This window comes from Clupea harengus, chromosome 13 (assembly GCF_900700415.2).
Source record: "Clupea harengus chromosome 13, Ch_v2.0.2, whole genome shotgun sequence".
Lineage (NCBI taxonomy): Eukaryota > Metazoa > Chordata > Actinopteri > Clupeiformes > Clupeidae > Clupea > Clupea harengus.
The window spans coordinates 6,991,103-7,006,945 of record NC_045164.1 but is presented as its reverse complement, the minus strand read 5'-3'; the positions used below and the strand labels follow the sequence as shown (position 1 = coordinate 7,006,945).

General features: G+C 48.4%; 1 protein-coding gene across 6 annotated transcripts in view; it reads left to right on the top strand.

Moving 5' to 3' along the window:
- Positions 1-15,117, top strand: part of LOC105890965 (arginyl-tRNA--protein transferase 1) — a 92,146-nt gene extending 77,029 nt beyond the window's left edge. For all 6 annotated transcript variants that reach the window (XM_012817097.2, XM_031579515.1, XM_031579514.2 and 3 more), the window contains 2 exons: positions 1,557-1,677; positions 12,298-15,117. In XM_012817097.2, the coding sequence (XP_012672551.2) occupies positions 1,557-1,677; positions 12,298-12,476 (300 nt within the window). In that variant the 3' untranslated portion in view covers positions 12,477-15,117. The remainder of the gene's footprint in view (positions 1-1,556; positions 1,678-12,297) is intronic.
- Positions 15,118-15,843: the final 726 nt, after the last annotated feature.

Sequence of the window (15,843 nt, the reverse complement as noted above, 5' to 3'; positions counted from 1 at the left end):
TGTGTGTGTCAGTGTGTGTGTGTGTGTGTGTGTTTAACTACTGGAACATTACCAGTAATGGAGTGCACTGATTATTTACAACAGTTTGTGTGTGTGTGTGTATTTGAGTGAGGGGTGATGGAGGGGGCTGTTTAGGCACTGAGGTTGTTTACCTTATGTGAGTTTGTGTGTGTGAGTCTGTGAGATGTTGCAGACGTCCCATTGGAGGTGTCGCATTGTTTACAATATAGGCTAATGAGGGCTGGCGTGTATGTGTGTGTATGTGTGTGCGTCTGTCTGTCTGTAATGACTTTGTGTGTTTGTGTATGTTAGGAAAGGACTGTGTGTGTGTGTGTGTGTGTGTGTGTGTGTGTGTGTGTGTGTGTGTGTGTGTGTGTGTGTGTGTGTGTGTGTGTGTGTGTGTGTGTGTGTGTGTGTGTGTGTGTGTGTGTGTGTGTGTGTGTGTGTGTGTGTGTTAGATGATAAAAGGCTCCAAATGGATATGTGCCAGTCATAGTGTGAATAGTGTAAGGGCTGTCTTTGTGCCTGTGCCTGTATGCCTGTTAGTGGATGTGTGTGTGTGTGCACTGACGTCTGCTTTATTTTGTGTGTGCGTGCGCATGCTTTATTTTGTGTGTGTGTGTGTGTGTGTGTGTGTCTTGGTGGACTGTGTGTTTGTTTAGCGCCGTGATTGAGTGCAGGCCTGTGATAACGGCGCCTCAGAGGCCTATGGATGCCATCTGTATTCTGACTCCTCTCTCCATCTCTCCCTCTCTGTTTACTTTAGTCTCTCCTTCACTCCCTCTCTCCAAATCTCACTCACAGGACATTACCATGGTTGTCATGGGAATGGAGATATGACTGACGTGTGTGTGTGTGTGTGTGTGAGTTTGTGTGGGGGGGGCGGGGTGGGGGGGGGGTGGGCTAGAGGAATGAGGAGGGTGATTTTTTCTCCCTCTGTGTGCCCATCAGTCATCCTTAAAATGATGTTGTTTTGGCCTAACGTGACCGACTCAATTCAATTTGGCCCAACCTGTTTTTTTTTTTTTTTTTTCACGTTTCATCTGACTTGCTGACTATAACTTTCTGTTGCGACTGAATAAAATATTTGAAAGTAATATTTGATTTCTGTTCTGCCCTGAAACTTGCAGGGATGGCGGATACTTATTTATTAAACGCGACATGGGTGGAAGACCGCAACAAGCACAATGTTTAAATGTTTAATGTTTAAATGAAAAGACAGTTTGATAGAATATAAAAAGCTTAATACAGAGATAAGTTTGAGTGAAGTCATGAAATTAAGTTATTTTCAATAGAATATTGGCTTTTAAAATATGGCAAAAAAATTTTTTTGTTTTGTTAGTTTGTTTAGATTTTTGGGTGATTGGGAGTAAAACAAATATTTATCTACTTACCCATTTTTTTTACATTTGGATGTTATAGCAAAGCAGCAAATGTTTAAGGATGGTCTCAGTACAACACAGTGTTGAGATGGAAATCCCAAACTGACCAGGAACAGTATAGAATGACCACTCACTCCCCCTCTCTCGCTCTCTCTCTCTCTCTCTCTCTCCTAGGGTCAGTACCTGCCTTCGGACCTCCTGTGCCCAGAGACGTTCACGTGGGTGCCCATAGAGCAGTGCGTGCCACGCCTCGACGCCTCGGCCTACGCCCGCCTCACCCAGGACGGCCAAGCAGGTACGCTCCAGAGCAGACACCCCCCCTGTGCCATCTACACAGTGGCCTTACTAAACCGTCGTGCCCACTGGTCTTCACTAAGCATCATTAACCACCAATGGCTCACAATTGTATGACCTCGCTCGTCAGTCTACATGTGTGTGCCATGGGTCAAGGTGTGTGTTCTGTGGAGTTGCTCTGTGGAGTTGCTCTGATCTGAGCCCAGTAGTATGGACCTTGTTGAGTGAGTGAGCATCCTCCAAAACCGTGTTTGTGTGTCTTTATGAGAGTGTGTACATATCAATTGTGTGTGTGTGTGTGTTTAAACAGGCAGTGGCTCAGCTCCTGTGTGTGTGTGTGTGTGTGTGTGTGTGTGTGTGTGTGTGTGTGTGTGTGTGTGTGTGTGTGTGTGTGTGTGTGCCACCCACACCCACGCGCACACACACACACACCCACCCACCCACACCCACACACGCGATGTGTGTGTGTGTGTGTGTGTGTGTGTGTGTGTGTGTGTGTGTGTTTGGTGTGTGTGTTGTAGCTGCTGGCAGGCTGGTGTGAGCCGTGTGGCCGGTGCTGAGGCCTGCATTCTAATGCTGCTGATTATGAGCGTAATAATAATAGGAGGGCCGACTGTGAGACGCCTCGCATGCAGGGGGAGAGGGGGAGAGAACACACCGCACATTAACAGGGGAACGTGACCTCAGACAGCCAACTCTGTCAGACACACACACACACACACACACACACACACACACACACACACACACACACACACACACACAGACACACACACACACACACACACACACACACACACACACACACACACACACACACACAAACAGACACACACACACACACACACACACACACATACACAGACACACAAATACATCCACACACACACACACAAACAAACAGACACACACACACACACACACACACACACACACACAAACAGACACACACACACACACACACACACACACACTCGCTCTCTCTAAATGTTATGTACATATACATACTAACATGTATGCGTTGACATACACATGTGCACAGACATACATATATGAATCTATATATATATATATATATATATATATATATATATATATATATATATATATATACATACACACATCCCCTGTCCCTCTGTCTTTTCCAGACACATACTTTTCTCCCTCCTACCTTCTGTCCATGTCTCTTTCTCTCTCAGTTCATTCCTGACATTCTCTTACTCTTCTGTTTGTCCCTCTCCTCATCCCCCTCTTCCATTATTCCCTCTCCCCATTCTCTTCCTTGATCTCTCCACCATTCTACCATTCTCTCTTTACCGGGCTGCTAAGGACAATGCCATGCCAGCTCATTCCAAAGCAGTGAGTGAATCCCTCCCATTTCTTAGTCATTCCTCTTCCCTCTCTTTCTCTCTCTCCTTTTCTTTGTCTCTCTCTCTCTCTCTCTCTGTTTGTCTTCCCCCCCCCCTCTCACTCTCTGCCCTCTCAGGCCTGTGTAGCTTGGCAGATGTCAGACTTTCAAATGTTCTCAAGGTCTTAAAGTTGTTAGTGGCGCCTCCAGAGGACTAGTTGAAACCCAAAGCACCGCTGACTGCCCACCTCCATCCCATCTCATTAAGAGCTCAGTGGAGATGCTTTTGAAGCCGGAGGAGCTTGCAAAAGGCTTTGAATCACATTAAAAAAAAACATCGTAAGTCGTTGTGAAATTGTTCTACATTAGAATTATATTAATTTAGAAGTGACGCGGGTCTATGCTGGTCGTGTGTATTTGAGCAGCGGTTTAACATGCACGTTTTTGAGCTGATGCTATGTGATGTGTGTGTTTCTCAAAGTGCGAAGTGCTATGCCAGAGCTCTGAGGGTTATGGAGTCATATGGGAACACTTTCACCGTTTCATCTGCCACCTAGGATAAAGGCTTTAGCTTTGGCGAGACACGGAAATATGTTCATGTGACTGCCATTATGGTTTGGTGTGGATTTAGATTCTCTCACTGCCAACAGTACTCTCATGATGCAGTGATGGCGGTCTCCATTGATCTGTGGCGGGGAAGAGGCTAACACTATGTGACCACCTCCTCGTGTGTGTGTGTGTGTGTGTGTGTGTGTGTGTGTATGTGTGTTTCCTCCTCTGTGTTTGCCTTGGAGGCCACCTCTATGGGAACATAATGTGTAAATCAGATATGAGCTCTCATTGCTATGACGAGTATATAAAACACAGATGTGCGGTTGGTGTCATATGTAATACACACATGGATGAAAAGCAAAGATGTACTGGCGTGTGTGTGTGTTTCTGTGTGTTTCTGTGCGCGCGTATGTGTGTGTGTGTGCATGCGTACATGTTATAGACACCGAATTGTTACCAAAGAGTAAGAGTTCAGAGAGTAGCAGCATCACTAGAAATGCTCCTGGTGATTCTCTGTGGTCTCTCTGTGCGTGTCTCTGTGTGTGTGTGTGTCTGTGTGTGTCTGTGTCTCTGTGTTTGAGACAAAAAAGCAGAAAAAGAACGGATGTGAATGAATGTTTGTGTATTGAGGGGGTGGGTGGCGTGAATGAGATGTGTTTTGTATGTGTAGTAGTAATTGAGTGGAAGTGTAACCGGTTGTAGTATGATGCTGTGTGTGTGTGTGTGTGTGTGTGTGTGTGTGTGTGTTCTATGTGTGCGTGAGCGAGCATGAGTCAGAGAGGGAGAGAGTGGCGAGGCCTAGGATGAGCTCCAGGAGGCTGTGGGGATTAAGACTGTAGAGGTGATCCCATCTCAGCTGTCCTGAGGGAGACGCACGTTTCCCAACACCTCCTCATGCTAGGATCAAGAAGCCAGAGAGATGCTGAGATATCAGCGGCAGATGAATGGGACTCCAGATATTGTTCTAAGTGTGTATGTAAGTGTGTGTGTGTGTGTGTGTGTGTGTGTGTGTGTGTGTGTGTGCGAGAGAGATGGAAAGAGAGACGGAGAGAAAGACGGCGAGATTAAGGGTTGTCATACTGTTAAGTGGTGTGCAGGTCCTTAATGGAGGAGGTGTTTTTGTTGGAGTGTGCAGCGTAACCGCGGGGGACACTCTCAGGCTAAATCCGCCTGATCTCCGGGTCCTGACAGCCGTGCGCCGTGCTCCTATAACGTGCCGACAGACCTCCAGAGATCTGCGTCTGGAAGCAGACCTGGGACTGGAAGCTGGAACTGCCTGGAAAAGGTCGTGACTCATCAGATAATCAGTTTTTGACTACCAGTACTAGCCCCCGCCCCCCCCCCGCCAACACACACCCACACCCACACACACACACACACACACACACACACTCTCCTCTGGTTCAGCCAGGAGAGGAGAGGAGCAGTAAAGCACAGAGAGAGCTAAGGAAAGCTCAGTGGAGAGATGGCTCCATTTAGACTAATGAGACAGGCCCGCTGGGCCAGGGAGCACATCCGTAATCACACACATCCACATTCACATTACAATGGAGCAGCTTCTGCCACGGATGCTGAGTCTGTGTGTGGGTGTGGGTGAGTGAGAGAGAGCGAGACACCTCCTGAGAGAGAGAGACCACTCTGTAGGTTGAGGATTGGCGCTAAAAGGCCATCATTGCAACGTGCGTGTGTGTGTGTGTGTGTGTGTGTGAGAGAGAGTGTCTCACACAAAGATACCTCCACTCCCACTCTTGGCAGTGTGGGTTGTGTGTGACGTGTGTGTGTGTGTGTGTGTGAGAGAGAGAGAGAGAGAGAGGTGGGGGGGGCGAGAGAGGGGGGTGGGGGGGGCGAGTGTCACCGGAGTCTTAGAACACAAACATGCATGCGGTCATGCTGCCGGCCTTTCGTGGCGGGCGGGAGCAGTGCATGCTGGGAAGAGAGGAGGCACTGGCTAGAGGCCACTGAAGCTAGTGTGTGTGTGCGGATTTTGGTGTGTGTGTGTGTTTATGCATATTGCAGTCTGTGAGTGTGTGTGTGATAGCTGGAATGTGATTTTTTGTGCAAAGGCTCAAGTGTTTTTAATGGCGTGTGTGTGCGTGAGTGCGTGCGCTTGTGTCTGTGTGTGTAACGAGACCAGGGTCCACAGAAAGGCGCAGAAAAGCAGGTTAACATTAGGACAACTCTGGACTCCAGTGTGGAACATTTTTCTGATGTTAATCGATTTGTTTCAGCATTTACCTCCACCCTGCTTCAGAGTTATGTGTAGCCAGAGGTATAATCCAGGCCTGGCCTCCACTCTGTGTGTGTGTGTGTGTGCGTGCGACCGAGCGAGCGTGCATGTCTATGTGTGTAAGAGGGTATATGCATGCCTTTTTGTTTGTGTGTAGTTGGGTGTTTTCTTAAATGCACATGCAGCAAATGTATGAGTGTTCATTGTGAGTTGGTATTAGTATACTGATTAGCCCTTACATACTATTAATACAGCCTAGGTCAACCTTGTGTAGTATGTGTGTGTGGGGGGGTGGGCGGCAGAATGGGCGTGTGTGTGTGTGTAGACAGGTGGGTTGTGTCCCCATCAGGAAAGTCTAATCCCTGTGCTTGCTATCAGAATCCACTACCCAGAATGCCCTAGGGCGCTAAAGTGCAGTGACCTCTGAAGGGTGGTGTTTGGCCCAGCAGTAAAGGATCATGGGACTTGAGGCCAGGCCATGAGCTAATGAGGTGTCAGAGGAACTGTTATCCAAACTTTGCACACGGCTGTCCAAACACACACACACACACTCACGTACACACATGGCAAATACAAACGTTCAGATGCGCACACACACAGCACACACACACACTATCACACACACCATCACACTCACTGACACATCTCAAATACAAAGCCTAGCCCTTTGTATGACCTCACACAGGGTATACATGATTCTCTCTCACACACACACACTCCTCACACACTCACACACACACAAATACAATGTAAGTTCTGCCTATCTGTCTATTCAAATGAACGCTCGTAAAGCTGGAACAGACGTTACCCCCTGAACCCAGAACAGTGCAGACCGGCGCCAACACTGGCACTCACACTGTTGCACATACTCCAAACTCACACACACACACACACACACACACACACACCGTCTCCCACAAACATGCCGGCGCGCACGCACACAGAAATACTCAGACAGGCAGACACATAGCTGTGTGTTTGTGGTCTTGCTCAGGCTTTAACAGTGCTTGTTTATTGAAAGCGTATGTGCGGGTCGTTAAGCCAGGCGACAGGGTGCCAAGCTGCCGTGGAGACGGTACAAGAGGAGAGACAGCGAGACAGACAGGCAGAGGGCTATGGAGAGAGAGAGAGAGAGAGAGAAAGAGAGGGAAAGTAAGAAAACTAAAGGGGCTCTTTAGTGCTCTTGAGAAATACCGGTACGCAGAGATCTGCGGGAGATAAATTACGTCTCTGCCCATCACCAAATCCCCCCCCCCCCCTCGAGTCCAGTCTCATGGCTGTCGCCCTCCTTCAATACAATCATGTAAACAGTCTTTGCACGGAAACAGCATTCAAATTGAGAAAGAAAAAGAAACAGTTGAAGGAAAGAGCGAGGGAGACAGACAGACAGACAGAGGGTGTCCAGTCTAGCGTGTGTGCGTAGCTTTGGTGAGGCACAGAAATATGTTAATGTGAATGCCATTATGGTTTTGGTCACTCGCGGTCTCCATTGATCTGTGGCGGGGAAGAGGATAACGCTATGTGACCACCACCTCATGTATGTGTGTGTAAGTATGTGTGTGTGTAAGTGTGTGTGAGCGCGGTGACTGCAGAGAGAGGGCCTGTCTGGAGTCAGAGCAGAGCTGAAGTGGTTCAGTCAAGTAGACACGGTATTTACAGAACACTTACCAGCACCCTCAACCCAGAGCAAACACACACTCTCTCTCTCCCTCTCTCTCTCCCTCCATCTCAGTCCTCATCTTGAGGACAAAAGGATGGATGGAAGGATGTTATTCCTGATTGAGTGTCTTTAATGGGTTGTTCCCATCTTTTCTGTCATTTTACCCCAAAAGATCTGTTGCTTTTTGCCCACAGGGCCATTTCCTCTGTGTGAGTCATGTCAGTGTGACTTACTGAGAATGTCTCCCAGCGCAGAGCAGATTGTTTTGCCCCTGGGCAGAATGTCTCCCAGCTCAGAGCAGATTGTTTTGCCCCTGGGCAGAATGTCTCCCAGCTCAGAGCAGATTGTTTTGCCCGGGGAGCAGGGGCAGAATGTTTTTGAGGGGCACACTCTCTCCTTGCAGCTCTCTGCTTTTCCCCTAGTCAAACTTATCAGCTCGCCACAGCCACATACTAACCTAGCAGAGAGAGAGAGAGAGAGAGAGAGAGAGAGAGAGAGAGAGAGAGAGAGGAGAGAGAGAGAGAGAGAGAGAGAGAGAGAGAGAGAGAGAGAGAGAGAGAGAGAGAGAGAGAGAGAGAGAGAGAGATTCTCTCTATCGTCGTTTAGTGTCTTTAGACGTCATACACTTGGTGTACAGTGTTTCTGCAGTAATGGGATCCTGCTGTGTTGTTTTTTGAGTGTGTGTGTGTCTGTGTGCGTGCGTGTGTGTCTGTGTGCGTACGTGTGTGTCTGTGTGTGTGTGTGTGTGCCTGCGTGTGTGTCTGTGTGCATGTGTATGTCTCTGTGCCTGCGTGTGTGTGTGTGTATGGGGAGGGAGTGGGGGGGCTGCATCCTGTGGCCTTCCTGTGGAGTGTGTGAGGGTGTGGGTGACCCCTGGCCATTCCAGAGAAAGTCCTCTCTGCCGTGACCTCTGCTCCTTCCCCACTCCCTGAGCCCTGTGTCACTGAACCTCCGCTGGCGCTGATGGGGAGAGTCTTGTGAGGGAGAGATAAAGAGACTGAGAGAGAGAGAGAATTCCGGGAGATCAGTGTCTGAGAGAGCCACAGGGGGGCAAAGAAAGAGTTGGGTATAGTACTGGAGAAATATACATATACGAGAGAGAAAGCGAGAGACAGTACAGGTGAAAAGAGGCAAACGAAAGGTGAGGCAGCGGGACAGATTAATATAGAGACAGACACGGAGAGGGAGAGAGGGGCCACAGGAACAAGTGTGAAAAGGGGAAGGGAGGAAGAGAAAGAAGGAGAGAGAGAGAGAGTGAGTGAGAGCGGGGGCAGCGTGTGTTTATAGAGCGGGCGGATGTTTGGACTGACAGGAGAGAGAGCGTGAGGGCTGGTGACTGTGCCGACAGCTCTGCTCAGTGTTAGCCGCCACTTAATTAGCCTCCAAAAAGCCCTCGAACACATCTGTTTATCACCACCAGTTTAAACTCACACTTCTCGCTCTCTCTCTCTCTCTCTCTCTCTCTCTCTCTCTCTCTCTCTCTCTCTCACTGTCTATCTCTCTCTCTATCTATCTATCTATCTATCTCCCTCTTGTTTTTGATCACTCTCTGTCAGTCTCTCTCTTTCTCTCTCCCTCTCTCCTCTACTCTCTCCATACCTCTCCCTCTCATTCCATCACTCTCCTGTCCTTGATCTCAGATGTGTAGTGATGTTCATGATATCAGGCATAAGGGACAGACCGTTAAAGGGGGGGGGGGGGAACGGTCAAACTTTGTTGCGCCTCCCCCTCTGTCTGTAGGGGTGTGTGTGTGTCTGTAGGGGGGTGTGTGTGTGTGTGTGAGGGGGCTTACATAACCTGTTTACCCTGGGCCCACGTTGACCCACATTGGCGAAGTTTTCCCCAGCTTTGCTGATGAGCAGAGTTCTGAGGGAGCTGAATATTCAACAGCAGGGGGTCTGGGGAGGGGAGTGAGATGCTAACCACAGTGGTGGAGAGGGATGAGGAAAATGTTTATGTAAGACACTGCGGCAAACTCTGAAAACAAGCGCTCCTTATGGGCGAGGGAGGGAGGGAGAGAGTGAGTGAGGGAGGAGGAGGAGGAGGAGAGAGGAGGAGTGCTAAGGAGAGGCACAAAGCCTTGGGGGCTTTTTCCAAGTTTTTATTTTTTCTCTCCAGATTTTAAAAGATTTAATGGAAATAATTCAGATGTGTTTTCATAAAAGTTTTAAAACAAAGAACAAAAGAAGAAAACATAGAAAAAGAAAAATGGAAAAAAGAAATGACAAAATGTTGAGGACAGTTATAGGCTCAGGCTTTTCATGACCAGATGCATGCTCTTGATCTGCTCTTTCTTCCCTCTTTCTCCTCTCCTCTAGCCTGTCTTTAAATTGTTTTCTTTCTCTCTTTATCTCTCTCTCTCTCTCTCTCCCCCTCTTTCTCCCTCTTTCTCTGTTAGTGTCATGCTTTCCTTCTTCCTGTTTCACCACCCTGACTAAATGTAGTATTTTTCACACTCTAACCCTCTCACCTCTCCCTTCCTCTCTCTGTCTCTCTCTGTGTACCTCTCTGCTTCTGAGAGGAGAGCTGGGGAGGGGGGCTGGCTTTTCTCTCCCTCACTGTTCATTGGTCCTGGTCATTTAGGGGCTGTACGGGTCAATCTGCCACTCACAGAGAGAGAGGAATTACAGGAAGTAGAATGTGTGTGTGGGAAGGGGGGGGGGGTGTTTGGAGGTGTTGCTGTCATTCGCTCTGCTCATCACTTCATCTCTCTTGCTTTCTGTTGATCTCTGTGCTATCTCATCCTCACTCATTTTTTTTTTTAAATCTCTTTATCTCTTGACTTGGTGCTTGCATTCTGTTCATCTTTCTTGTTTTTTTTTCTTCTTCTTTTTTTTTATCACTGATCTCTTGTCCCCCTCACCTGGTTTTGGTTTTGCGCGCTCTTGTCTTGTGGTCTCCATCCGTCTTGTGTGTGAGGCGCGTCTGATGGGTGTTGACTGCCTCTGAGGAGAGGAGCAGTTGTCAGGGCTTGAGAGCTCAGAGATTGGAAATGGGCTGCAAGTGGAGCTATATCCTCTGCATGTGTGTGTGTTGATGGAGGGAGGGAGGGAGACACACGCACACACACGCATGCACACACAGAGAACTTCTACACACTACAGAAAATCTACTTCAGCTGGGCACCAGATGAGAGTGAAAGTAAAGTGTGTGTGTGTGTGTGTGTGTGTGTGTGTGTGTGTGTGTGTGTGTGTGTGTGTGTGTGTGTGTGTGTGTGTGAGAGAGAGAGAGATAGTGTGGAATCTATTAATAACAATCATAACTCAGGAAGAGGGAGAAATAAGTCTGCAGTTTTACTTATGTGTCGCCATGGTCCATGCAGACTTTGAATCAGTGTGTGTTTATGTTCTGATGATTTCTGGCTGAGTGCGTAAGGCTGGTGGCCCAACACACACACACACACACACACCAGCACACACACACACACACACACACACACACACACACACACACACTGTCTCTCTTCTGAAAAATGTGTTGAAAATGTGTGCATTGCACCTCTTGATGCTAGCTTTTACATGATCTCACCACATTGATTCCAAGAGATGTTTGCACATTGAAGAAGCTTTTTCTAAACTGCTTAACGGTTACATTACGATACATTTTGTTACATTTTCATCCAGTATATTTAATAATACCTCAACTTTATACTGTGTGCTGTAGACAGAAATCACAAAGCAACTTTACTATAAGCTTAGGCTTAGGAGAATCTTTAGGAAGATGGAATGCATACACACACACACACACACACAATCACACTCACCCACTCACTCACGGCATGCAGACAGTGGCTAAATTACCAAATTCCAGTCCGGCAGATTCAATGAGGGAGGATCCCACAGCATTTGGTCAATCTGACATTCCTGCAGAGCACCGGCTTCACTCTGGCCCCAGGCTCTAGGATTACCCACAATCCCACTGTGACATGAAGAATCAATGGTTCTCCGGGAGCACAGGGAGTCCAGGGCGGGGCGTGGCCTGGGACCCTCAGTGCTGATGGGTAGGGAGGGGGTGGGGGGTCAGGGGTGAGGCGGAGGGGCACTGAGTGATCTGACCCCAGATTGACCTTTCCTTGAACCTCCCCTCAGGAGGCCCCTCTTTAGCTCCAGAGGGAGATTGAGGATTGAGAGTATTTGGCCTGGGTTTTTCCCCTTCATTCTCTGATGAAAACGCCTTCTCCTTTCAAGTGGCCTTTGGGCAGCCTGTAGGCCTTTTTACAGAGCAACTAATGAGGCTCACCCATAGTTTACTCAGGCAGAGCTTTAGCCAGCCCCGTAAAGGACCCCAGCCTGCCTGGCCTGCTATGCCTGGGAAGGAGAGTTGAGATTGAGATGCTGAAACCCCCCTGAAGGCCTGTCCTTTTGTGTCTTTTCCTAGAAACCATGTGGATCATCCCCAAAGAAATAGATAATAAAAGCCTCAAGACCTAGCTTTCAACTTAAATGATCAGTTTCAGATGGTGAGGTTTGTGTTTAGATGAAAATGATTATTTACAGTTGATTTAGTCTTGTTTGCTTTGCAGCGCCAGAACTGCACTTTATTTTTGAACGAGGCGACCTGAGATGATCTGCGCGTTGAGTTATAGCTCGGTGATATTTAGGTCTGTCTGAGGACTCTTGGCCTTCATGAAGTGGCATACTAACTGCCTGAGTACACTCAGACGAGGTGCTGATGGCTGACGGCTGCTGCTTTGAGACAGGCACTCTTATGTTAGAAGAGTTGATGGTTGATGTTTATTCTATTCTTCATCCCTCTCCTTCCCTTCTCTCTCTCTCTCTCGCTCTCTCGCTCTCTCTCTCTCTCTCTCTCTCTCTCTCTTTCTCTCTCTCTACAGTTGATGCTCGTGCCCTGAGGGAGCTGGGTCGGGCGCTGGTGTTGTACCGCCGGACCGTCATGCCATACGCCGCCTACGCCCGAAAGCGCAAGGGCTCCAGCGACGAGCAGGAGGTGGAGCAGTACGCCCAGCTGATTGGCCAGCCCTGCGCCGAGAGGATCCTGCTCTACCGGGCCTAGACCGGGCCGGGACCACCCTCACCCAATCACACCACCCCCTAGTCACACACTCATCATAACATGCTTCACATCTGCTCAAGCCTCCCCACACACCCCACACTTGGTACCGTGTGTCTCTGTTCACCTCCCGTTCTCTCCTCACCTCTTCAGCACACAACCGCTGATGTTGCTCCAGAGACCTCCTCAGTCTCCTCCAGCCCCCCTTCACCGCACCCTCCCACTATAGCTCTACCCTCTTGCATGTCCTTCACACCTCCATGCACCACCACCACCACCACCTCTAAACCTCCTCTCAGACTGGCACCAACTCTTGAAATGTACCTGCCAATGATCTGGGCCAGATCAGGGCCACTGCTGTGCCAGAGTCGTCTCCTCTTCATATATCCCCCCTGCCAGCTTCTCTGCATGTCTGTGGAGGGCCTCCCCTTCTGGCCCACTTAAAGCTTTACCCACCTCCTCACCTGTCCTCACACCCCTTCTCATGTAGATCTCAATAACCAGGGTCACCCCGACCTCGCCCGCACACAGAGCTGCTCTCGACAGCCCATAACACAGCCCTGCACCGTGGTTCTTATCGCCACTGTCCCTGACGGCATCATTAAAACTCACCGCAACAGCCTGTGTTTGGGGGAGGGTTTGCTCCTGTTATTGTGAGGGTATGTTCCGGTGTTGGCACTCCCAGTTCCTGGTGCGGTCGGAGCAGACTGGGTTATTCTTAGGGCTAGTTATGTCAGCATTACCCTGTTAATTGGGTCTGACTAGTCTTACTCTCCATCTGTCTGTCTGTGTTGTTTTACAAATGTGCACATCTATCTGTCTCTGTTTGTGTTGGTCTTTCTGTCCGGCTTCCTGTTTGTCTGGCTTATCTGTCTGCCTGCCTTTCTGTCTTTCTGGCTTTCCCTCTGTGTGCATGTTTTTCCGTCTTCTGTCTGTTTCTTTTTTTGATGGTTCACTCGTATCCTCTTACCACTATGTAGCCCAGTGCAATAGCCACTCTATTAGCATCTGTTGCGCTTGCTTGCCGGCTCATTCACAAGCCAGGTTTGCCACCACTTCTGCTGATCACAAATGCCAGTGACTCTCCCATCACTTATGAGGCTTCTGCTCTGTTACTATTCCATCCTCCTCCTCCTCTTCCTCCTCTGTCTTTCTGTGATCAAACTCCAACTGGTTGATTGCAGCTGAACTCAAGAGCTGTGAAAGATCCTGGCATTATTCATGTTTGTGAGTGTTTCTCAGGCATATAATCCCCAGATCAGATCGGACCACACACACACACTCATTGCAGATCAGATCCTTGCTGGAAGCAAGTGCCTCAAAGATGCTTGTGTGCGTGTGTTTGCACAAGCAAGAAGTGTGTGTTTGTAGAAGTGCGTCAGAGCCTGTCAGGTGTATGAGCTGCAATAAGCTAAGTTTGGCTGTCCCTGCCGTTCCTTTTTGGCAAGACTGACAAAGGATTAGCGAGCAGCCAATGAATCATCAGCTGTGGGTCACCATCACCTGATCTAGGGTCAGACGCGGGTCAGTAAGAGAGTGGTAGTGAAGAATGACTGATACTACAGCCCACCCACTCAGCACTGGCACTGGGACTCCTGTGGCCTAGAACACCCTGCCTCCATAGGCCACCAAAACAGAAGATAATAAAACTGAGAGATAAACTGTGGAGTGTGTAAGGTAGTGTTTTTTTTTCTATGTATTTGATGGCTGAAGCAGCTGAAGCTTCACTAATCTCAGAATCCGATTACAGAATCCAAACAGAGCGTAGGAAATACAGTACTGATATGAATAGAACGAGACTGGAAACCTGCACTGTGTTGCTAGCTCAGCTAAAAACTTGCAGGTGGGAGTTAAAGACCCTGCATTACAGATCACAGCAAATCTGCTTCCATCATTGCTTATCTGCTGAGTAGTGTCCATCCGCTTTCACTTACCATTGCAAAATCACAGATTTCAGGTGATCATGAGGTAGACGTTAACCAATCCTTTAGTCTAAACCAAATGCTGAGCTGAAATGTCAAGCAAACATCTTGGGCATAACCTGTACTCTGTTTTGAATGATGATTAAACAGAGCAGGAATATTACTTCTATAGCCAGTCGTACTTCGAAACCAAAGTAGATCAATGCTCCACTGACCTTCTTTCAGTTTAGACGCTCTCCTCCATGCTACCCAGATGGCAGCAGACCGTATGGTTTCCAGCCTGGCGCTGATCCGTCACATTCACACAGGGTCGGGATCCGTACCACAGTCGGGTACTATTTGGGTCAGAGTCTGGCGACTCGCTTCCCTGTGCCCCCTCACACTCATGTCCAGTTCTATACATATCAGCAGCCTGTCAGCCCAGCAGAGGTGGCAGCGTCTGGAGGCAAATATCCCCTCTTATCCCATTAAGGATTGTCTTCTTGATACAGCTGTGGCGAGAGGACCTAAATAATAACACAGCCCCACAAACTGGCATTTCTGTGAAACAAAACTCTGCTTTGTCCTTTGCTGCTTTGATTGTTTTGTTTTGTTTTGCTTGAGTTGGGTTTTTTTTTTCTCTCTTCCTGTCTCAAATGTATAGCTTAAGTGCATCTCTTTTAATATTATTATGATAATTATTCTTTTGTTGCAAAAACAAATAAAAAATACTCTTTTAAAAATGTGAGTGTCGTGATGTGTAAGCCTGCAGAGCACGCATCCTAAATGGTAACAAGAAGAAGCACAGATCTGTGTAAATGAGGACCAGACAAGCCTGTGGCAATAGGGCTTTCTCTCTCTGCCTGTGATGTGGTGGGGCTTGTTAGAGTTGGGCCTACTGACAGGTGGTGTAAGTCATGCAGGGAGGGTGGCTCTTGAGCAGCCTCTGGCTGTGGTAACCCAGCCGTGTGTGTGTGTGTGTGTGGGAACACAGGCAGCACGCCGTCCGTGGAGGTAACTGAGCTCCAGGCCGACCCCAGAGGCTGCTCAAGTGTCTGACTACAACTGCTCTGTAGTGGGCTAGATTGGGCGGGGGGAATCTCTGGGGCTTTTTACACCTGGCATTAAAATGCGTTTCGGGTGATCGGATTCCAATCGGACGGTGCTCAACCACATGAAAGTACAGGTGTAAACGCACTCAAGGCACATTGAAGAAGGATTGTGACTCCCCTCCTGTCCGGGGGTGGTCAGGCACGCATTGTGAGTCACAGACCATTGAACACAAGTGTAAATGCAATTGCCTTGTATACATACAACAACTAAGTGGACAGAAGTATGTAACGGCGCTCGACTGATCAAGCTTCATGGACGGCTACCATATTCTATTGTTCCAGCTTTTAAATGTTGTTTGTTGTTTTTGTTGGACCCGTACAAACAAGAGAAGGATGTGAAATGAGCTGGACACAGCA